The sequence below is a fragment of the Lissotriton helveticus genome, chromosome 9, assembly GCF_964261635.1.
Source record: "Lissotriton helveticus chromosome 9, aLisHel1.1, whole genome shotgun sequence".
NCBI lineage: Eukaryota > Metazoa > Chordata > Amphibia > Caudata > Salamandridae > Lissotriton > Lissotriton helveticus.
The window spans coordinates 427033083-427056937 of record NC_136070.1 but is presented as its reverse complement, the minus strand read 5'-3'; the positions used below and the strand labels follow the sequence as shown (position 1 = coordinate 427056937).

The following is a 23855-nucleotide window of genomic DNA, read 5'->3' as shown; positions in this document are numbered from 1 at the left end:
ACACCGAATGGTAGGACTTTGAACTGGTAGTGTTGTCCCTGAATTGTAATCCTGAGATACTTTCTGTGAGCAGGGTGTATTGGTATATGAAAGTATGCATCTTTGAGGTCCAGAGTTGCTAGGAAGTCTCCCTGCCGCAGCAGTGGTAGGACTTGTTGCAGAGTGAGCATGTGAAAGTGCTCTAATAAAATGTAGTTGTTGAGGGGCCTGAGATCTAATATTGGTCTGAGAGACCCGTCCTTCTTGGGAATGAGGAAGTATAGTAAATATACCCCTGTTCCTTGGTGTTTGAATGGGACTGGTTCTATGGCCCCCTTTTGCAGCATACTGAGGACCTCTTGCTGCAGTAACATTATATGTTCCTGTGACATTGGACGGTGTACGGGTGGTATGTTGGGTGGTGTTGATGTTAGTTCTAGGCAATAGCCATGTTGGATAATTTGCCTGACCCATTTGTCTGTAGTGATGTTTAGCCAGGCTGATAGGAACTGTTGTACTCTTCCCCCAACCGGTGTTGTATGTTCTGGGGGTAGTGCCAAAAAGTCACTGTTTGGTATTAGTGGAGGATCTATTGGTATTGCCTCCACGACCTCTGCCTTGTTATTATTTCCTCTGTATCCACCACGATTTGTATTTTTGTTGTATGTGGATTGTGTATTTGTTTTGTATGTGGAGGACTGCTGCGATGTGTTACCACGCACTCCTTCTCTATAGTTGGGGCGACGAAAGGAGCCTCTGTGTAGTTGGGACTGAAGAGCTCCCATGGACTTTGCAGTCTCTGTGTCCTTTTTCATTTTGTCCAGAATTGAGTCAACTGCTGGACCAAACAAAAAATCTGGGTTTATAGGCTGGTTAAGAATTGTAGCCTGGACTTTATTTTTGAATCCAGATATGCGCAGCCATGCGTGTCTCCTAAGCAGTACGCTTGTGTTGACAGACCTGGCATCTGTGTCTGCCGCGTCTAGAGCACACTTAATGGAGGCATTGGTGATGAGCTTTCCCTCCTGTATGAGTTTATCTGCCTGCTGTTTGTAAGGCTCAGGTAAGTGTTGGAGAAGTTCTTCTAGAGTGTCATAGTGCGCCCTGTCATATCTAGCCAACAAGGCTGGAGTATTGGCTATTCTCCAAGAGTTTGCTGCTTGAGCGGCTACTCTTTTGCTGATGCTTCCAAAATCTTTGACTCCTTATCAGGGAGGAGGAGCCTCTCCAGTAGTTTGTGAATTAGCACGCTTTCGTGCGTTGGATACCACTAATGAATCTAAGGGCAGTTGTCCCCTGATGTAAGTAGGGTCTACTGGTGCAGCCCTATACTTCTTCTCTATTCTAGGGTTGATGACGCGTGCCCTAGCAGTGTCTTTAAATACGTCATTTGCGTGCTTTAGTACACCCTTTAACATGGGGAGTGTTTTGACACATCTTTCTGATGTTGCTAGTGTATCAAATAGAAAGTCCTCTTCTACAGCATCTGAATGCATGTCTACCTTATGGTAGCTTGCTGCTCTATCTAGTAAAGAGTTAAAAGCCACTGTGTCTTCTGTGGGTGATGGTTTTGCTGGGTATACAGTAGGGTCTGTAATGGGTAGAGTCCCCTCAGAGTCTGGCTCACCCCCCCCCCCCTCCGCATGGTTGTGAATTGGGGTCTACATATGGGTTTTGTGGATATCCAAAACCCACATCTGCGTCCTGATCTTCATCTGGGTTGTAGTCAGAGCGTGCAGGAGAGTATGGGGCATATGGAGTAGTAGGCATAGCTGGAGAGATAGGTTGGAAAAGAATAGGAGAGGTTGCACAGTCTCTTTTCTTTTTTAGTGGAATTTTAGAAAAGTCTTCAGCTGGCACTGGTCTTTTCTTTTTTGTATACACAGTCACTTTCCCAGTGTTTGGGTCAATATATAGTTTTGACTGATCTGCTGTGGAGGGGTCTGGATGTATGATCACTTCTTCCACAGTGTTTAGCCTTGGCATGGTTGTCTTTGTTTTGACCTTCTTCAGTTCGATGGCTTTAATCGGATCGACTGCTTTCGGTACCTGTATTTGTTTTTGCGGTTTTCCGACAGGTTTTGTCGGTCGGACATCTTTTACAGGTTTCACCACTGTTTTCGGACCGAGCGGTTTTGTCGGTCGGAGAACGTCTTTAGGCTGTAGGGGCTTCTTCGGAGCCTGCGACTTCGGCTCGATGCCCCTCTTCGGATCGATGGTCTTCGACTCGACCACCTTTGTTTGGTGTGCCTTCGGTTTGACAACCGCCTTGGGAGTAGCCTGTTTGCCGTCGTCAGACTTTTTTCCTTTTTCGACAGTCGTACTCGGTTTGGCCGATTCGACGGCCTTTGGCTTCGAAGGTTTAGATGTAATGGTTGCTTTCGGCTCGGCGCCCTTTTGTTTTATCACCTTCGGTCCGAAGACTGTCGTGTCGATGAGTTTCGGTTTCGATTGAACCGGTCTCGGATTACGTGTCTCAGAAGGCTCTTTTTGTATGTTCTTAGCCGGGCGGTATGGCGGGGCTGTAGAACCAGTATTTTGATCTTGGCTAAGGCCTGTTGGCGATGCCTCGACCTGAGTCTCTGATATTGGTGTAGTGTCTGTATGGGGCGGTGTACTCACGGTTCGCCCCTCGTCGTCATCGGAGTCGTCTTCGACAGCTACGATGTATTGATCGTATTCGTCATCGACGATTTGTTCTTCCTCGTCGATATAATATTCAGAGTCGTGCTCGGAGAATTGATCTTCCTCTCGATCCGAGTTTTCGGCGTCAACTAGTTCTTCCTCGTCGAAGATATTCTCGGGCTCCGGTGCCGACCTCTGCATTTCTTGCCTTGCCGCTCGCCTGTTCCGGAGTGTCTTTTTGGATCGGAACTGGGCACAAGCTAGGCAATTATCTTCATGATGATCTGGAGATAGACATTTGTTGCACATTGGATGCTTATCTGTGTGCGGGAACTTTGAGTTGCACTGCGGGCAGTATTTGAATGGACTTCGTTCCATCGACCGTCGGTCCACGTGGCGTCGAGAAGGCCTAACGGCCCGATTCGACAACCGGAGTGCAAAGAAAGGGTGATGAAAGTTTATCGGTACCGAGCGAAACAATACCGACGATTCCGAAGGCCTTTTGGCCTTTTCGAAAAGTTTCTTTCGATTCCGAACTTGGAGTTATGGAAAGTACATCTGAACCCAATGGCGGAAAAAAACAATCGGAGGATGGAGAGGATGCCCATGCGCACTGTAGTCCGAGGGAGGAGCCACCTATCTCGTGATACTTCGAAGACTCTTCCAGGACAACAATGTGCAATCATCCGGACCCAACACTAGGCGGCGATCTATGCACAGATATGAATGTCAGCAGCCCACATGCCTCGAACACTAATTTTCTTAAACATGCACTTCTAAATACTATCCATTAAATTACAAATATGTGCAATCAGGCTGATTGAAATACTTTTGGGGATACCCTCATATCAAATTACAACTAAAGTGGGTCCTAAACCATTTAATCACAATACCCCCACCTATACCAGATGTGACATCACAATATAAGGCAGGCCTATTGACTGTCAGGGTGTTACCAGATCAGTAATAGCAGCCACATGTTATTTTTCACCATTGCAAAACCATTGAAATCAGTGGTGACAATCAATTAAATTTCACAATCCTCCATTTAATTCAAAGGGCAGCAATGAACAAGTTACTTACCTTTGATAACAGATCTGGTAGAAGTGGAAGCCCCTTGCTGAAGCACTTCGGTCAGGAGATTAGTCCTGACCTACACTGAGGACAGCTCCAGTCCTAGGACCTCAGCGACCCTCTTAACCACCATTGCATAGGACGCCCCCTACTCCGTAGCCACAGTAGGGGCAGAGAGCATGCCAGTTGCTTTGACAGGAGATTCTCCTAAAGGGGCTGCCTGACAAGAGTACAGATGCTTATGCTCAGGAGTTTGCGATACCATACTCTCCATGCTCAATCTGGAATCAGTAGGATGACCGGGATCCCGTGAGTCCTGATTTTCCGGAGAACTCTGGGCAGGACTGATATTGGCAGAAAGGCATATAGATGCCCCAAGTTCCACGAAAGGCAGAATGGGTCAGAGTTCGAGCTGCTTTGATACCTGGATCACGTAGAAGTGCTGACATTGCTGTTCCTCAGCGTTGGCGAGCAAATTTGTGATCTGCAGGGCATTAAAGCCCAAGTTCTACCTCCCTCGAGTTCAGCTATTGCACCATAAGTTGTACGACCAGGAAAATATCCAGAGTTGCAGGTCCTTTTGGTACATGATTCAGGACCCCAACTCGCCCAGTTTGTTGGAGTCCAACATGATTGTGCTATTGAACATGAACACCATGACAAGCCTTTCTTTGATGGATAGGAGGAAGACTTTAAATGGCAAGCTAATAGACCTCAACTCTACAAGTTGATGTGAAACTGAGATTTCACTGGAGACCACAGTCTTCTGATTTCCACCTATCCAAGATAGCCGCCCCAACCCAGGAGTGACTCATCTGTTACCACTGTGAGCTCTGGGTACGGAAGGGAGGAGGTGTCTGCCATGGACCCAAACGCAGTTCATCAGCCACCCCTGCAAATCTTTCCCAGTTCCCTCTGATATTTGGACCAGGTCAGAATAAGTCCACCAACGCTGCACCCACTGGGCCTTTAGGTCCCACGGCAGAACCCTCATTACTTTGGGCATGTTGTGTCAGCAGGATGCAGGAGGCCATGAGACCCGGCAGCATCAGAGTCCGTCTCACCGAAATCCAAGATAGAGGCCAGAACATCAGAATCATAGCCTGACTATCCCGGACTCACGTTCTCAGTAGGACAGGCGTGGAACAGCATGATGTCCAGAATGCCTCCAACAAAAGGAAACATCTGAGAGGGAGTCACGTATGGTTCCGGCATGTTGATAGTGAACTCCTGCGAATGCAGAAAGTTTGCCATAGTCATGAGGTAGCCTACAACTTACTGGGGAAAGCCAGCCTTCAATAGCCAGTCAACAAGATAGGGGGAAGACTGGAACCCCTAACCTCAGCAAATGGGCTGCAACCACTGGCATCTCTTTCATGAACACCCGAGGCGCAGTGGTAAAGCCAAAGGGGAACATAACTAACTGGAAATGCTCGTAACCCCCCCCCTTCCTCCTCCCCCAAACACAAAAATAAAGGTCAGAAGAGCCCTATTCAGAGCATCATGAAACTAGCGTAGCTCAAACACAATCCAGGTCTAGCAATTAACAGCAGGAGCCTTCCCTGAGGGCTTATCGAGCCGCTACGGCTTTGGAGTGCTACCTATGAAGACTCTACGGGGAATGGGGTTGCCCCCCTCCGACCTACTCCACAGAGACTGTGGGGCCAACATGGAAAAAGGGAACACAGAAGCTGGGATGACGGGGCAGACTGACACTGGAGACCGCACTGTGGGACTTTGACCTGCAGACTGGACTGCGGGAGGTGGAGGGCCACAGGAAGTGGAACCTGCTAGGTATCTCTAAGCTAGGAGATTTATCTTGGGGTACCACCAGGAGGAACTAGAGGAGGAAACCTCGCTAGAGCACAGATTGTTGGGTGCTCCCTCGACAAGCCATGCAGTGTCCGCAGTGTCCTAAAGCTATTCCACACAGCTGAATAATAGTCTTCCACCGACTGATTCACTCAGGGAGAATTGGGAAAGAGACCTGGGTCGACTTGAAGACAATGACTGGAGAATGGCATGCAGGGACCAAGGGGAGTTCACAATCAGGGCAGGGTTCAGATTGATCCATCTTAAACTTTGTCACATGCCATATTACACATGAACCTGGCTATTCTGAATGCAGAGGACGGGTGACGATCACTGTCTGCATGGATGCTGGATGAGGAGCACCCTGACTAGCACATTATGGGACTGTACGGAGCGCAGGGTTTATTGGGAGTGTATAGGGAAGAGGTTGTCTGGCGTTTTGGGATGTAGCTTATAACCAAGCTGATCTCCTTGGGCATATTAGGGGTGGGGAGGGGGGGAACCCTAGATCGGTACGCCCGGCTTTTTTTTTTTTTTATTAGCACTGTGGCCTTGATGGTAGCATGTAGGGATCTCCTTAAACATTGGGAGGGGAGAAGACCCTGCCATCCATGCCAGAGTGGGACGAAGGTGTGGGCTGGTGTATGGGGGCAGAAAGGTTGGTGTACTGTGTAAGGGGATGCCCAAGTAAATTTGAAATGGTATGGGGTCCATGGATGGAGCCACGAGGTAAGACTGAGTAGAGTTCCAGAGGAGAAGGAAGACAAGAAGGAGAGGGGCCGGATTGGACGCTGGATGGAGCTTGAGAGCCTACACGGAGGTCAAAGGGTCTACAAAATACCGCAGCAGAACACAGTCCTGTCCGAGTCTGAAGGATTGCATTGCATTTTGGTGGATGTATGACATGCCTTTTGCAGTTGGGGGATTGTTTTGTCGTCTGTTTCTGTCAAAATACAAAGTTTAAAGAAATTCAAAAAGGAAACATGGTAGACAAATGGTTTTGGTCCAAGCTTGGGAGGTGGTGGTATAGGGAAGAATAAGTGTTAAAAACAATTCTACACCAATTGTCATTTTAATAGCATGCACCTCTAAACCAGAGCCTGCGAACAAGTAATTACGTTAACAAGTATTCATCTTCTTCAAATGCTCAAAACACTTGTTCTTTATATTCTAGTACCTACATGGACGAGAGAGTGGCATAAAAGTCTAATTTGTCAAAAGAATAGCTATTTATTTGAAGAGTTTTATATAGCGCTAGATAGTTGTAGACCTACAATGAAACCTTTTTAAGCCATTTAACAATCTGCTTCAACCACTCTAAAGAATTTGATTAGCCCTGCGTTCACTATAACTCAAATAAGAAAAGGTCATACCAGAGAGGACACCACCTCCCTCTAAAATATGTGTTCTACAATAAAAATGTATAGGTGTATAAGGCAAATACTTACCATTTGTTGTATTCTATGAAATGTTTTGCCATGAAAACTAAAGGCTTGCTCAAATAAAACCTTGTCTTCAACAGTCCATTCATCTGGAAACGGGGTAAAATTTGGCAGATCTGCCAAGGACTTCTCAATATTGTGTTTATGCCAAAAAAGCATGCCAAGAGCCTGAAAAAAAGTAAATGAAGACAAATTAACTAATAATGCATGTTAATTCCAAAGTATTCAAAATGAGTCGCTTGTAGTTTGACACACTACTTGTTTGCAAAAAAAGATCGAAATCTTAGGGTATTTGTGCAGGATGAACCTTTCTGCACAAACTTTGATGAGAAACATGCAAAAAGATAAAAAGCAGGAGTAAACATTAGCAATACAGTAAGATTAGCTCTTTATGGTTTGCAGGATCTCCAGCAGTCTTTCATAAAAGGCCCCTATGGACTTAGAAATCCCTTCCAAAGATCACTTCACTCCCTTCAGACCAAAGTTAGCAGCTGATGCACATGCCAGTTAAAGTCCGGTAAACAATCCATGCATTTTCAGGATAGGAAGCCAACCTTCAGCCATTGCTAAGAACAAACATCTATACGCTCATGCGATTTACTTAGAAGGAACCAGCTCTTTGAGGGTGGGAAGTGCTACAAAAGGTGAATACAGCAATAAACCACGAGTAACTACAAATTACACCTGTATAGTATCTATTTATTTTATTTATCTAGAGGAGCGACTCTACCATTTGACTTCTGATGACCCCGAACTTAATAACTAACTAACGGGGGGTGACCACTGTCCCTCCGGGCAGGTCACCCCCCCGAGCACACTCCCCGTGAGTGAGCCCGGCCCCTGGTGCCGCCTCTGCCCTGAGCTGTGCCCTGCGCATCTCTGCCAGATCCGCTTCCACGGATCTCCAGTGCTTCCTGTCACCCTTGGCTGGGCCTGACCGCCGGATCCGCGGAGCTCCTGTGCCCCCTGCCACCTGCTTGCCTCGCCGCCGTTTTGCTTTCTTTCCCCGCCGTTCTCCCTAGCCCCCAGTGCTCCCCCCTCCTCAACCAGCCCCGGCCGTGTTTCCCGCCACCCCCTCGCCGCTGCCCCCCTGCGGCCCCGCCCCCTTCCCTCGCTCTCCATCCCCATTCGCCACCCCGCTCCCTCTCCCAGCGGCCCCTCCCTCGCTCCGCCCCCCCACTCTCCTCATATGGCAGAGTGGCCAACGCGCAGCGTGCACGCGCAGCGGGCGCGCCAAAGGTAAGCCCGTCTGCAGCCCGTCCGCGCCTGGATTGCGCCCAGCGCTCGAACCCCTGGCCCCCGAGGACCCCAGCCCACCCGCCGGACGTACACCGCCGCCACCCTCAACGCACTCAACACCGGCCGAGTCCCGGGATGCTACCGAGCCACCCCGAGACGCACCCACGGACCCTTCAGCTGCCACGCCTGCAAGTTCACCTGCATCCGGACCTGCCCCGCACCAGCACCCGCCAAGCCGAACACCAACAGCAACCACCTCAAGTGCATCCTGCTCAACACCCGCTCCGTCCACAGACACGCCATCGAACTCTGGAACCTCCTCGACACCACAGCCCCTGACGTCGCCTTCCTCACGGAAACCTGGATGAACGACTCCTCAGCGCCCGACATCGCCATCGCCATCCCAGAGGGATACAAGATCACCCGGAGAGATCGCGTCAACCAGACTGGAGGAGGCATCGCCATCATCCACAGGGACACCATCCACATCACGACCAACACCGACGACACCCTGACTACCGCCGAACACCTACACTTCCAGATCCACACCGACCCGAAGACCACCCTCAGAGGCACCCTGATCTACCGACCCCCGGGACCACGCACACAATTCAGCGAGGACATCGCCGACTTAGTCAGCCCGCATGCCCTCCCCTCCGCTGACTACATCCTCCTGGGGGACATCAACTTCCACCTGGAGAACAACAACGACCGCACCACCACCACCCTGCTCGCCAACCTCGGACTCAAGCAGCTGGTGTCCACCCCCACCCACCTCGCCGGACACACACTCGACGCAGTCTTCTCATCCAGCAAAGACATCGCCTTCAGCCACGCCACTGGACTCCACTGGACGGACCACAGCTGCGTCCACTTCACCTTCAGAAGAACGACGATCCACCACCACCAGCAACAGGTTGCTCGAAGAAGCTGGAACAAGATCACAGCCGACCAGCTCGCCGCTTCCCTGAGCCAGCACCCTCCCACCAGCTCAGCGAACCCCAGCCGGGCCGCCGACAACCTCACGAAGTGGATCAGCAACTGCGCGGACGAACTCGCCCCACTGAGGACCCCGCCCAGCAGACCCGGCAGCAAGAAGGCCCCATGGTTCACCGACGAACTCACGAGCTCCAAGAAGAACTGCCGAGCCCTCGAGAAAGCCTGGAGAAGGGAGCCAACACCGGACAACATGACCTCCCTCAAGCTCGCCACCCGGAAACACCACCAACTGATCCGCGCCACCAAGAAAACTGCATTCAAGGACCGGCTGGACAACAACGCACACAACTGCAAGGAACTCTTCAACATCGTGAAAGAGCTCTCCAACCCCAACGCCGGAAGCAATGACATCACCCCATCGCAAGACCTCTGCAACTCCCTCGCCTCCTACTTCCACAACAAGATCGCGGACATACACAACAGCTTCAGCACTCAATCGACGCACGCCACGACCGAACCACCGCCCCCCACCACCACCCTCCGCGCCTGGACTCCGATCAGCACCGAAGACACCGTCCACACGATGAACTCCATCCACTTCGGATCTCCGACCGACCCCTGCCCTCACCACGTCTTCAACAAGGCCGACGCTGTCATCGCACCCCACCTGCGGGACATCATCAACACCTCCTTCGACACCGCCACCTTCCCGGAGAGCTGGAAGCACGCCGAACTCAGCGCTCTACTAAAGAAACCAACAGCGGACCCCACCGAACTCAAGAATTACCGCCCGATCTCGCTCCTCCCGTTTCCAGCCAAAGTCATCGAGAAGACCGTCAACAAACAGCTGGCCGCCTTCCTCGAGACGAATGGATCCCTCGACCCCTCACAGTCTGGCTTCCGAGCCAACCACAGCACCGAGACCGCCCTCATCGCTGCCACCGATGACATCCGAGCCCTGATGGACAACGGAGAAACAGCGGCCCTCATCCTCCTAGACCTCTCCGCGGCATTCGACACTGTCTGCCACCGCACCCTTGTGCAGCGCCTCAGCAACGTCGGAATCCAGGAGAAGGCACTGGAATGGATCATCTCCTTCCTCGACGGAAGAACACAGAGAGTCCGCCTACCACCGTACAAGTCAGAGGCCACCGAAGTCATCTGCGGCGTCCCTCAAGGATCCTCGCTGAGCCCCACCCTCTTCAACGTCTACATGAGCCCCCTCGCGGCCATCGCACACCAACACAACCTCAACATCATCTCCTACGCAGACGACACCCAACTGATCCTCTCCCTGACCAACAACCCCGCCGCCGCCAGAGCCAACCTTCACGAAGGGATGAAAGACGTAGCCGAGTGGATGACGACCAGCCGCCTGAAACTGAACTCGGACAAGACGGAAGTCCTCATCCTGGGCTCCTCGCCCTCCGCCTGGGACGACTCCTGGTGGCCCCCCGCCCTGGGCACCGCTCCCAAACCAACAGACCACGCACGCAACCTGGGCTTCATCCTGGACTCCTCCCTCTCCATGACCAGACAAGTCAACGCCGTCTCCTCGTCGTGCTTCAACATCCTGCGCATGCTACGGAAGATCTTCCGGTGGATCCCCACCGAGACCAGGAAGACGGTCACCCAGGCCCTCGTCACCAGCCAACTGGACTACGGCAACGCCCTCTACGCCGGAACCACCGCCAAGCTCCAGAAGAGACTCCAGCGAATCCAGAACACCTCAGCCAGACTCATCCTCGACATCCCACGACACAGCCACATCTCCGGACATCTGAGAGACCTGCATTGGCTCCCCATCAACAAGAGAATCACCTTCCGTCTCCTCACCCACGCACACAAAGCCCTACACGATCATGGCCCGAGCTACCTCAACAACCGCATCAACTTCTACGCTCCCAAACGCCATCTCCGATCAACCAGTCACGCCCTCGCCGCCGTCCCCCGCATCAGAAGAACGACAACAGGAGGAAGGTCCTTCTCCTACTTGGCCGCCAAGACCTGGAACTCCCTCCCGACCGACCTGCGCCTGACCCAAGACCACCTCTCCTTCAGGAAGAAGCTCAAGACCTGGCTGTTCGAGCAGTAGCAGCCCCCCCCCCCCCCCCAAGCGCCTTGAGACCCTCCGGGTGAGTAGTGCGCTCTATAAATGTCTATGATTGATTGATTGATAACTAGAATCCAAGTAGTGCCAATGAATCCAAACTGGAACCCGGGGATCCCCACTGAATCATTATTAGAATCTATGGACCATTACTGAATCATTTTTGGAATCCAGAGACGGTGTATGCAATTTTCAATGATTTAACTGCAAAATACAGTTGCAAGCATTCAAACAAATAAACAAATGAGGAAATATTCTATTTGATTCACAAATCCCCCACGAAAAAAATCTACATTTTAATGGTAAGGTTGGAGCTACTCCGTGTCCATATTACATTCTGTTTGATGCAACTGCACTGCTCTCACAAATCAATCATAAGATACCAATGTAACGTTTATCCTACAATTTCAAAATCCTTCATGTATACCGAAGTTTTAACGTTTTCGATTTGACAGTTTTTTTAATGTGTAGACACTTTTAATATGTACATATTTATTTTTCTAAGCATCGACACGAGAGGTTAAGAACCGCAATCTAGAGCAAATTTAAATGATTAGAGTTTAAGAGCAAGTAGGCCCAGTTTGGTTCAAAGGGGGGGAGGGGGGCGTGGGGGGAGGCTTCATGTTTTCAAAGAGTTAAGCAGAGAAGGTCACACATGAGGTGTCTAAAAGAAGGGGGCATTGCCTGAAAGACAAACATGGAAGACATGGTTTAATGGCCCCTGCTCTGGGCCCGAGAATCCGTTGAAATCCTGACCAGACATTACACCTTTAGACTGCAAAACAGCTGGCAGTATTGATTTCTGCTTGGAAACTCCAAAATAAAATATTTAAATATATCAATAAAAACAGTGTTTGAGTCGACAGCCAGCGCCAGCATGAAAACAAAGGCCTGGCGTTGTAGGGGAAGTGGGTGGCATGGCGGCTGTGCCCCTGGGCGGCAGCAGAGGCCTGCTCAGAAAGACTCACGAAACACTGGAGACGAGGCAGTTTAAAACGGAGAAGAATTGGAGCTTGCAGCCTAAGGAGGAGGACTGTGCAGGGAACATGCAGAGTTGTCACAAAGCGGGAATGTAAGCAGAAACTGGAACGGTGCGCCGCTGCTAGTGTGGAAGGCCTGGGAGACTGTCAATCTGAAGGGGAAACAGCCAGGGGACCCCAAAGGAGGAAGCTAACATTTGGTGCCCCCAATCCTCTTCACAGAGGTGAAAACTGGGCTGATGGGGGAGGTCTGGAGGATGCTCAGGGGCACACCAGACATTCCAGGGCACAGGGAGGGATCCTTCCTTGAGCCTATCGGGGACTGAACAGACTAAGTACTCTGGGGCTGGGACTTTCTTTCCTTGGCTCACTAGCACCTAGTAACAAGGAATAGAAACGAGGCCTCAATGATGATCGTACCCCAAGCGATATCTACACTCCAGAGTAAAAACAATGGAATGGATACATTTACTCTTACTACGGGCACTCATACAGTTGTAGGCGACAAGGGCTAACACAAGGCAATTAAGATCTGAAAAAACAGTACTGGCAGCCTGTAGCAAATAATTTAGGGAAGAACCAGTAGATGAGTGCTGCACGTGTTCCTGCTTTATATTTGGTTTAGGAACACCAGCTAGCTTGATATTTTCCTGAAATGAGAGTTTGGGGTGAAAGGAAATAAATGCCTAGAAACCAGAAGCATAACAAGGGACCACTTCCTGACTGAGGCGGAAGCTCCAAAGGCTCACAACCAAAGAGGTTGGGTACACTGAAGGTGCACAAAAGGAGCACCAAAGAAGAGGGCACACCTTTCGAAGAAACAGGACAATTCTCGAAATCAAATTCTGATCCTACAAAAACTTATCAGAAAGGTGCATTAACCAGTTAGGACAAACTAGATGGAATCTTGGTAGCCAGGCCTCAAAAAACCATAAAAATATTACCAGACCTGCAGGTCAAGTGACTTACTTAATCTACTGGACCTAACTCTTGACCCATAAAATGGACTCAGATTGTGCGATCCTTAGCAATTATTTTATTTCACCAAGCAGCTTTATCTTCATTATCACATATAAAAGCATCTTTAAATACAGGAGTTCAGTATGCTTAAATTGGTTTGATTTAATAGACTAAACTTTTGCTCCATGTACAATTTGAATCTGACCCACACATAGGGTACACATGACCACCTGGCTCGCCTCTTAGTTCACGATAGCATTGGCATCAGGACGGAGCCAGGAAATTCTCAGTTCATGTTTAAAAAAAACTTCACTTAAATTTATTACTAAAGCATGATGTGGCAACCCACTGTCGTTTACAGTTAGCACATTTTTCTCTTACACTGATATAGCTATTTAGTCTACAACCGATCAGGTTGGAAATTGGGTTTCTGCAAACATTTATCAAGTAAAATGTTCTGATTTGTTTTGATCCTATTAAAAAACTTTGTTTCCATCACACTTACTTATTACAACAAAAACAAAATGTGCCTCCCTAATTGCGCATATATTTTGAAATATTTGTACTGTTCATTTGCAAGCTATTTAAATGTTGTGTTAGACAACAAACTGGCATCCTAAAGCCTTTCATTTCCCAGCGCAATTGTCACGCTGTTCAAGTTACAAAATCCTCTAACTGCAGTCAGAGAAAGAAAACTAAAATCCATGTGACAACAGAACGAGCCGATAGGGCGTAAAAATAGGTCACCCTGAAAAAAATCTGACTCAACATAGCAAATAGGCAAGTTGCTTTTTCGAGGCCTGGAAGCAATAGAAATGAGACATGAAACATTTGAATCAAAAGTAGATTCAGTAAGCATGAGAGTATCACACAACAAAAAAACTTGCAGAGCACAATGCACAAAGCATTTGTGCTGGAAAAAAAAGTATCACAACCTAACTGTTTGTGTCTTGAAGGCTAACAAAGGATGCAGAAAGTTGGAGGAGCACTATCCGCAGGGTGGGATTCTCTAGGTGGGCTGATGCAAGAAGAACGTACAATTTATGGAACACTGGCTTAAGATAAAATGAAGCACTTCAAGGCTGAACTTAATCACTTCTCACTTAACCCCTTCGATGCTCATGAGTTGCGCCGCTCGCATCCTCATGACGAGCTCAGCTCGTCATGTAACGCGGTAAATCGAAAAAAGCCGCACAGTGCAAAAATGACCGCAGCACGCATGCGGTTAAAAGGACCTACGGGGTCCTTGCCTGAAGGTCTCAGAGGGTTTCAACATAGACGGATTGTTGTGTAGCTCCTCCACTACAAGCATAGAGATGTATACATAAAAGAATGCATGATCTACAGGTCATTACAAATTAGACACCAGCAGGGTAATGATTTTATGGCATGACACGGAGGCTAAGATTATGCAAATCTCCTTTGCCACAGCTCAGCAGTAGCAATGAAAAGAATATAGAACTTCAATCAACATTCCATTATAGTATAAAGTGTATGAGCACGTAGCCATCTTCCTTCTTTGTTGCTGCTGCTCACAAGATAAGTATCTCTACTTACTCTCTAATTTGGATGATGTATTGTCTGCTTGTTATTGGATATATATTTATGGATATCGCATATCTGGGTCTTATTGACCTTACCATGCGTGCTAACACACTGTTTTTCGTTAGTGAGACAAAACTTTTCTCTAAAATAATATTTTTATCCCTTAAGCTTTGGGGCCTCTCGCCATTGTCATGCAAGACTAATTTTGCCCGATACCCCTGGCGCCACCTCCGAGACCCTGATAAGCTCTTAGGCTTCATTGCGTGTTATGAGGTCTACTGACATTGGGGGGCGTGGCTAGCAGCCAGTGAGGATGGTCGTAGCCTAACGAGGCTCCTGACCCCCCACCCGATTATCCGTAAAAGTACTCCTGTCATCGACCTGAGATCACCGTGAAACTCCGGGGGATCTCAGAGGACATCCCTGGGCCTGCTCCGGTCTGGGCTTCACCCCGGCGGCCGCGCCGGTGAGGAAGAAAGGCGACGCCGAAGCGCAAGGGGACTGGCGACAAAGATGGCGACCGCTTCGGAGCCTGAGCTGCGGGGACGGTGCTAGCGGCCGACCGGCCACCCAGGCGACCTGCGGTGCTACAGTGGAGGAAGGGCTGCGGAACGGACGTATTGGAGCCCGCTAAGTAAAGATTTCCGAAATCCTAAGATTGCGGGCTTGTGGCTGCGCTCGGGCTGACCGAGGCACGGCCCCTCCCTCCCTCCGCGGCGTTGGTCGGCGGCCCCGGCTTTGGAGGGCCCGTAGCTGAGGCTGGAGCCTGGGAACAGCCCACCTGCCCCCCGTCCGAACTGAGAAACCCGGAGGGGGGAACTGCGGCGCCCGGCTGAGTTGGAGCGCCACCGGCGGAGCTTCTGTACCGGATGAGGAGGGACTGGGAGGCGGCCATTTTGACTCCCCCGGGCCCAGTGCAGATCTACCCGACACCCCGGCTGTTGGGCCTGGGGAGGCCGGACGCCCCAGGGGTCCTCCGAAGACCCGGAGACTCTCATATCGCCGGCGACTACTGGAGCGCGAGGGGCGCCTCCAACTAGATTGGGATCCGGGACGGGACCACACGCGGCGGGCCCCCTATTGTCCCCGGAGCTGCCCAGAGAAGCGGGTACTGAGCGGGCCTTCACTGCCTACTGCTCGGGGACCAGCGCTGGGCGAAAAACACTTGACACCTCGGCTTCTGGCCCTGGAGAGGCCGGTCGCTACTGGAATCCCCCGAAGGCTCGGAGTCCTCCTGGACGCGGGTGCCGACTGGGGGGCGACGTGCACCCGCCACAGATCCGTGCTCCCCGAGGGGATAACCAGCGGGGGGTGCCCGATTGCCCCCGGTGCTGCCCGATAACGCGACCAGTGAGCGGACTTCCATCGCCTCCCGCCTGAGGACCGGCTCAGAACGACGGTCGCAGCCCGGGGGGTTGACGCGGCACAAAGATCTGCCCCCCCAACCGGAGATTGCCCCTGGTGAGGCCTGGCCTTTGGGTCCTCGAAGCAGTGCTACAAGACCTGCACTTTGAGACCCAGAAGCTGTGAGCCTCCTTTCTATCCATCAAAAAGGAACTTCGAACTGAGGGCATAAAGTACTCGCTCCTCTTCCCAGCCAGTCTCTGAATAGTGGTGGATGAAAAATCGATGTTCTTCCTTGCAGCAGCGGAGGCATGGACCTGGTGGGACACCTACAAGGTAGGCACGGACTGGGCTCGTGCCAGAGCAGAGGAGGAACGACAACAACAACAAACGGTGAGGAAATCAAAGAGGCTCCGTGGGCGCAGGCAGAGATCCAGGAAACCAACGGAGTTCCAGACAGAGGACGAAAGGAGAGCAGCGTTGCAGGCAGTGATGGACTTCTCGGGCGCGGCGCTTGCCCAGTCGGGGCGGGCCTCGGGCTCAGAGGGACAAAGGACGGGCTCGGAGACAGAACTATCGGAATTTGGCAGCACGAAAGGCCCGGTGATCACGCCGCAGACGTCGGAGGAGATAGTCGAGGGCTGAGTGTCAGATAAGGGACTCCTACTGAGCGGCGGTGGCTGGGGTTTGCCACTACAGACACCTGAGCAGGCTACAGTAAGACTGAACTATCGTGAGTTACATGAGCATTGTGGGGCGGGAGGATGGGACGGTGATTGAGGTCTCTGAAGCTAGTTCACGCTCCATAGGGCCCATAAGGCCTCCGTAGTGCAGACTGCGGACTAGGAGGGTTGGGAGAGCACGTTTGCTCGAACGCAGTTTGGATGGGAGCAGCTTTTGTGAAGTTAGGTCCTGTTCTGGGGGGGGCCTGGAGAAGTTGGGGTGGCTCAGGGCGAGGCTAGGGGAGGGGGGGTGAGGGAAGTTCTGGGGGGGACCGAGGGGGGGCACAGTGTCACCACAAGCGCCTGGGAACGAATCATCTTCGCAATGTACCAGGCAATAGGGGACAATGGCTAATGCAGGATCAATAAAATGTGTGACTTGGAATGTGAGGGGGCTTCACACTATGGCAAGGAGACACAAGGTGCATGCTTACCTGGTCCACAGAGGGGTGCAAATTGCGTTTCTGCAGGAAACTCACCTCACAAAGAAGGAGGGCATAGCGCTGCAGCGTAGATGGAGGGGTCACCTATTCAACACCACGTACTCCGCCTTCGCTAGAGGGGTGTTGATTTGGATAAGGGCGGGAACCCCTTTTCAGATAACCAGAAACTTAGTGGACCCGGAGGGAAGGTATGTAGCGGTGGAGGGCAAGCTCAGGGGCAGACACAGTTCTCGGAAGCATCTATGCACCTAATGTAGACCTGGCGACCTACTTTGCAAAGCTCTCTGGTGAACTGGCTAGCTACCTCATAGGCCCAGCACTGATAGGGGGGGGGGGACTTCAACTCTGTAGCAGACACCACACTAGATAGGTCGCATCCACCATTACCCACATCCCCGATGCACCAGCTAGCGAAAAGCAGATCAGATTGGCAGGAGAAATGGGACTTGGCCGACGCTTGGCGCGCACAGCACCCGGCGGAGCGAGACTACTCGTTCTACTCCAGCCTTCATGACCTCCACGTCAGTCTCGACACCTTTCTGTGCTCTCCGTTGGTGCTTCCTGCGGTGGCCCGGACGGAATACCTGGCGCGCACACTATCCGACCATAATCCCCTGCTACTGACGCTAGAATGGATGAATGAAATATCACGGATCCCAACGTGGCGGCTGAGGCCGGACACGTTAGATGACCCACCGTTCCGTGATGCGCTGGGAGGGAGGATTGCCCACTACTTCGCAGAGAATGAAGGTTCCGCGACCTCTAGGGCGGCACAGTGGGATGCCTTCAAGATTGTAGTGAGGGGCCACTGCATAGGAAAGTATGCGGGGATACGCAGGACCTTGCTGGATGACTTGGGACAGGGCCGAGCGTACGCTGAGGGAGGCCGAGTTAGCGCGCCCCAATCGCCCCGAGCTTCAAGACAGGGTCTGCGAGGCACGGGAGGCGGTGGCAGTGGAGGTGGAGGGTCTTCGCAGCTTTGACTACAAGACGTAATCACATGCCGGAGGAGATAAAGCAGGGACACTACTGGCTTGGTTAGCGAACCCCGCTAGAAACAGTCACCCGATCTTAGCAGTAAGGGGGGAGGAGGGACGCATGTGCAACACCCAACCGGACAGCTTTAGATCTTACTACGAGAGATTATACAAAAGCGCGCTAGTGGCCCAGGGAGAAGAAATAGAAGCATTTCTAGATGAGCTGCAACTGCCACGACTGGAGCAAGAGCAGGCAGACGCCCTAGGCGGTCAAATAGAGATCGCGGAAATTAGGGGAGCTGTGAAACTGATGGCTCGCAATAAAACTCCAGGTTTAGACGGCCTGCCCATAGAGTTTTACGGGCGGTACCTGGAGCAACTGGCCCCCAGGCTTCAAACTGTATACAATGAAGCCAAGGGTAAGGGACGGCTCCCGCAATCTATGAGTGAGGCCATAATGATCCCCTTAGTGAAACCACGAAGGGAGAGCACTGATCCGGCGTCCTACCGACCGTTGTCCATGCTGACAACAGACTATAAGATTCTGAGCACGGTACTGGCAGCCAGGTTATTGCACCACATGCAAGAACTGGTTCACAAGGATCAATCCGGGTTCATACCCACCCGTAACACCACTCACAATGTCCGACGGCTGATCAGACTGGTGAATGAACCGCCGCCGGAGGCAAGGGCGCCCCTAGTGCTGTCAGTCGACAGAGAAGGCTTTTGACAGCTTGGAGTGGGAGTACTTATACAGAGTAATGCGGTGTTTCAGCCTGGGCGACGGCTACATAAACTGGACGAAAGTATTATACTCCTCGGGGAGAGCACAGGTGAGAGTGGGCACGCAGGTATCACAACAGTATGAGGTGTGCCGCGGCACCAGACAGGGATGTGCATTGTCCCCCCTGCTGTTCGCATTGGTGGTGGAGCCCCTCGCGGCTGTGGCTAGAATGGGTAACTACTATAGAGGTCTAGAATTCAGAGGGAACCATCACTTTATTTCGCTGTACGCGGACGACCTCCTCCTTTTTTTGGAAGATGCCGAAGGGGCGGTGGAAGGTGCGGAAAGACTACTAGCACGCTTCGGCAGGCTGTCCGGCCTCAGAGTTAATTGGACTAAAACCTGTCTATTCCCCCTGCGGCAGGGAGAGGAGCAGCCCCCCACTAGCCAGCTGATTAGATGGGAGCCTAGTTGCCTGGACTACCTGGGAGTGCATGTATACCATGACGCCGCGAACATGTTGGGAGGGCAACATAGGACGCTGCATTCGTGCCCTACGGAGCAGTATGTCCTTCTGGGCCACCCTGCCGCTATCAGTAATGGGTCGCATATCTCTTCTGAAGATGATCGCCTTGCCCCGATTATTATACTACTTCAGGACACTCCCAGTTTGGGTGCCTGGCACGATCTTCAGGCAGCTAAGGTCGTTGATAATCTCCTTTCTGTGGGGTACGGGCAGACGCAGGATAGCGCTAGCGACGCTAACCCGCCCAAAAGACGAAGGTGGCCTGGCGGTCCCAGACTTTGAGCTCTACTACCTGGCGGCTCAACTGCAGACCTTTACGCAGGAAATAGCGAGGGTATTCCGCGGTCCGGAACAGGAGAGGGACAATGGCACCCCCCCCGTCATGTGTTGGCTTACATCGCCCTTCAACAGAGACTGGTGCTTAGAGATTTGTCCCAGGAGGAGCGCACGTTCAGACTATGCTGGAACCGCTCTCAGAGACGTGCGGGAGTCAGACACCCATATGCGCCCGAAATCCCACTGGGCATGGTGACTGCACTCCCACATGGGGGTGATTGGTCGCGACTGCAGTTATGGGAGGAGGCAGGACTGCAGATGGTGGGGGATTTGTACGATGACGGGGTACTGACCCCGTATCAAACGTTGCAGGACCGCTACGATCTCCCGAGAGGAGGCTACTTATTACACGCGGCAGTGGTGAGGGCCATACAGGCACATTGGGGGGGGGAGGGGGGGAGGACTAAATGAGCCAACGACGACATTGGCCTGCCAGTACACAATTATGTCAGCAGGCACCTTCAAGGCAGTGACGTGCCTATACTCGCGAATGTTGCACGAAACCCTTGAAGACCAAGTGGGAACTAGACCTGCAGTTGGAGATCCCAGACACCACGTGGACACAACTAGTGCGAAGAGCCAGGAAAAGCACGAGAAATGCACAATTCCAATTGATTCATTTCTATGTGCTCCATAGAGCGTACCTTACCCCAGGTAAGATAAGGAAATACTTCAGGGCGGAGGAGGCTGCCTGCCCCAGATGCAATAAGATAGGAGCGGATCTGGTTCACATGCTGAGGGACTGCCCACATTTGCAGGACTACTGGAGGGAGGTAGGCAACACATTAAATGAAGTAGCAGACAGGGACTTACAGTACGATAAGGCCGTTAGTATACTTCACTGGTTCCCGCACACGCCCAAGAATAAGATATCCAGCAAGTTTATAGACATGGCCTAATCTTGGCCAAGAGGGAGGTGACCAAGGGGTGGAAGTCGAAGACAGGTCCAACACACCGGAGATGGCAGAACGAATTTCTGAAATGGACGGCTAGTGAGAGCACACTCAGGTACCAACTGGCTCGCCGCAAACCGGATGAGAGGGCCCAGGAAGCGACGATGGAATGGGAGATCTTGGTGCAGGCGCTGCGAGATAGTCCAGCTGAGGGGGAAGAGGAGGAGGAACCTGATAACGCAGTTGGAACGACCATAGCGCCGGCACCCCCGCCGGTCACACACACCCGGTAAATGATAAGATTTTCCTGTTAACCACCACACAGACAAACTTTCCCGTGCTAGGCGCAGTGGGGGACACGGGGGGGGGGAACAGAGGGAGGGACTGCAAGACTAAACTAATGGAGGGAAAAAAAAGCGAAATTCATGAGAATTCTGGGGGAGTGGGGAGAAAGCTTTAAAAGCAGACAGCGGACTTCCTCACACGCCGACCGTACTTGTTGAGAAACGTGAGGATGTAACAAGTGGTTGAGTGTCGCCGACCGGCCTCCGGGATGTGGGCAGAATGGCTGTGTTTACCACACGGAAGCTCGACTAAGGGGGGGGCGAGGATTGTGCGGTAATGGAACTTATCCTGATTGATGTACTGTATATTTGGATCTGCAATAAAAACGGTTTAAATAAAAAAAAAAAAAATGAGGTCTACTGACATTCACGTATTTCAACCTCGGAGGCCGCACACCTGTTGCCTAGCAACCCACATCTACCGCGAGCCAAAGCAAACAGGTTACGGCCTTCACCCGGCTCTCTTACCTAAAAGGAGCGCCGTTTTCAGTTTTCTTTTTCCACTCTTTAAATGGTAACCCGCCTTAAACGGAACGGAACACCGAGGTGCGACACTTTGAACGGCACAGCGGAAAAAGGCACAATCAAGCTGACGAAAGTACCTTAGTTCAAGCAACCACGCACATCCATATGTGCATGGTTGCCATAGAAACGCTGTGAAGCCAGCTTGTCAGTTACTCTTCGCATCGGAGGTTAACGGTTAGTGTAACTTGCGTTGGCACTTCCTCTTAACCCTAGACTTCGCGTACAGTGTTAAATCTGGATTTGTTCTGCATTTTTAAGCCCAAAACAATCTTTTACTACTCCTGCTTGTTTTTTTCTTTCAAGCAATAACACAACTATTTTAACAACCCCCATACTATCAGTACTAAAGGCTTGAACAAGTTTTTTTTTTAAAAAGGGGGGGATAGAGGGACCTTCCTCAAGTAGAACTATTGTTACTTACCTGTAAACGGTGGTTCTTCAGTATTAGTATCTTTCATAGATTCACATGCTTGAATATTCCCCGTCGTGAAGTGGGAGCCCCACGGTAAATAAAATAGCAATAAAACCAATAATATATGTATATAAAAATATAATTACATACATGTTGAAAACACAAATACTTATAAGTACCAAGGTTAGCATTAACACATAGGAATACATTAGAAGAAAAAAATCCCTTTCATAGCATATCTATGTCATTATGCTAGTCCAAACTACAGCCGATCAGGCGCAAGCACCCCTCTTGAAACTTCTCCTCAAAGGCTCAGGCCCTCAGATTTTCGTAGCACAAGAGTGACAATAGAGTCTAGGAGGAGAAGCGAGCATCTGAGGGGAGGTGGGTGGGTCACATGTGAATCTATGAAAGACACCAATACTGGAGATCCACCGTTTACAGGTAAGTAACAATAGTTCTTCTCCAGTATTGGGGTGTCTTTCATAGATTCACATGCTTGAATAGAATAGAGAGCAGTAAGAGCTGGCCCAAAGACAAAAATGGCAATGCATTAGCATACAATGCAATGAAATAACATGATTTTGCCAGACAGATAATAGTACCCATACGGTTGGAGGTAAGGAAAGCGGCTCACCTAATTAAAAAAAATTAGGAAGCACCGTTTGGCCACCTGCTGTATCAGCTTTGTTGATCGTCTCAAGGCAGTAGTGCTTTGTGAAAGTGTGCCTGCTGGACCATGTGGTTGCTCGACAGATTTGGTGAATTGGCACACCAGCAAACAGGGCAGTAGAGGATGACATCGCCCTGGTGGAATGAGCTCTCACTGTAGATTGAAGAGGCTTGCCGGCCTTCTGATGACAGAATGAGATTGCGGAGGAAATACAACGTGCAATAGTTGGCTTGGTAACAGAACGCCCATTGCGCATGCGTCCGTAAGCAATGAACAGCTGATCAGACCTACGAAAGGGCACTGTTCTGTCGATGTAGAATTTAAGGCATCTTTTAACGTCTAAAGAATGCAAACGTTGCTCCGCCGGAGATTGAGGATTAGCGAAGAAAGTCTTTAAGCCCTTCACTGCGGCGGCTATTCCGCCGCAGTGCTAAGGTGGCGGGGCGGCCGCATGCTGGTGACGGAACCGCTCCGTCACCAGCGTCGGTTGCGCTGTGCTTATGACGGAGCGGTTCCGTCATGGCCCGCCCCGCTCAATAGAACGCTCAGCGCAGGCGCGGAATTCGCGCCGCGCTTGAGCGGCGAGCGGGCCATGACGGAACCGCTCCGTCATCAGCACAGCGCACCCGCAGCTGATGACGGAGCGGTTCCGTCATCAGCTTGCAAGGTGTTAAAAACACTGGCTCATTGAAGTGAAAATCAGTTGGCACCTTAGGCATGAATGCCGGGTTGGTGTGAAGTACAACACAGTCCGACTTGAATTGAAGGAAAGGAGGCTGAATGGTAAAGGTGTGGATATCACTCACGCGACAAGAGGAGGCCAAGGCAGGTAGAAGGGCCACCTTCAAGGTAAAAAAATGTAAATTCGCTTTGTGGATGGGCTCAAAAGACGCCTTCATCAATTGCGCCAAAACATTGAGATGCCAGGTAGGAGGAGGAATATCCTGAACAGCCCTTTGAAAAACTGTCGAATGATTCTGGAATAGTAGAGAGAGGAAGACCCATCCTGCCGAAAACGAGATATTGCCGCTAGGAAGACCTTCAAAGTGGAGAGGAAAAGTCCTGATTGAGCCAACGGCAGAAGCTGAGCAGGAGAGGAGTGCACGGGATGGATGTTGGCAGATGCGCACCACTGACAGAACCTTTTCCACTTTAGCTTGTAAGTCTTTACTGTGGACGCAGCTCTCGCATTGGCAAGAACGTCTCTACATGCTGGTGAAATATTCAAGTG

At 51.1% G+C, this 23855-nt stretch overlaps 1 protein-coding gene across 3 annotated transcripts in view; it reads right to left on the bottom strand.

The window, feature by feature from the left end:
- Positions 1-23855, bottom strand: part of RCOR1 (REST corepressor 1) — a 523596-nt gene that overhangs the window by 341750 nt on the left and 157991 nt on the right. For all 3 annotated transcript variants that reach the window (XM_078660219.1, XM_078660217.1, XM_078660218.1), the window contains one exon: positions 6939-7100. In XM_078660219.1, the coding sequence (XP_078516345.1) occupies positions 6939-7100 (162 nt within the window). The remainder of the gene's footprint in view (positions 1-6938; positions 7101-23855) is intronic.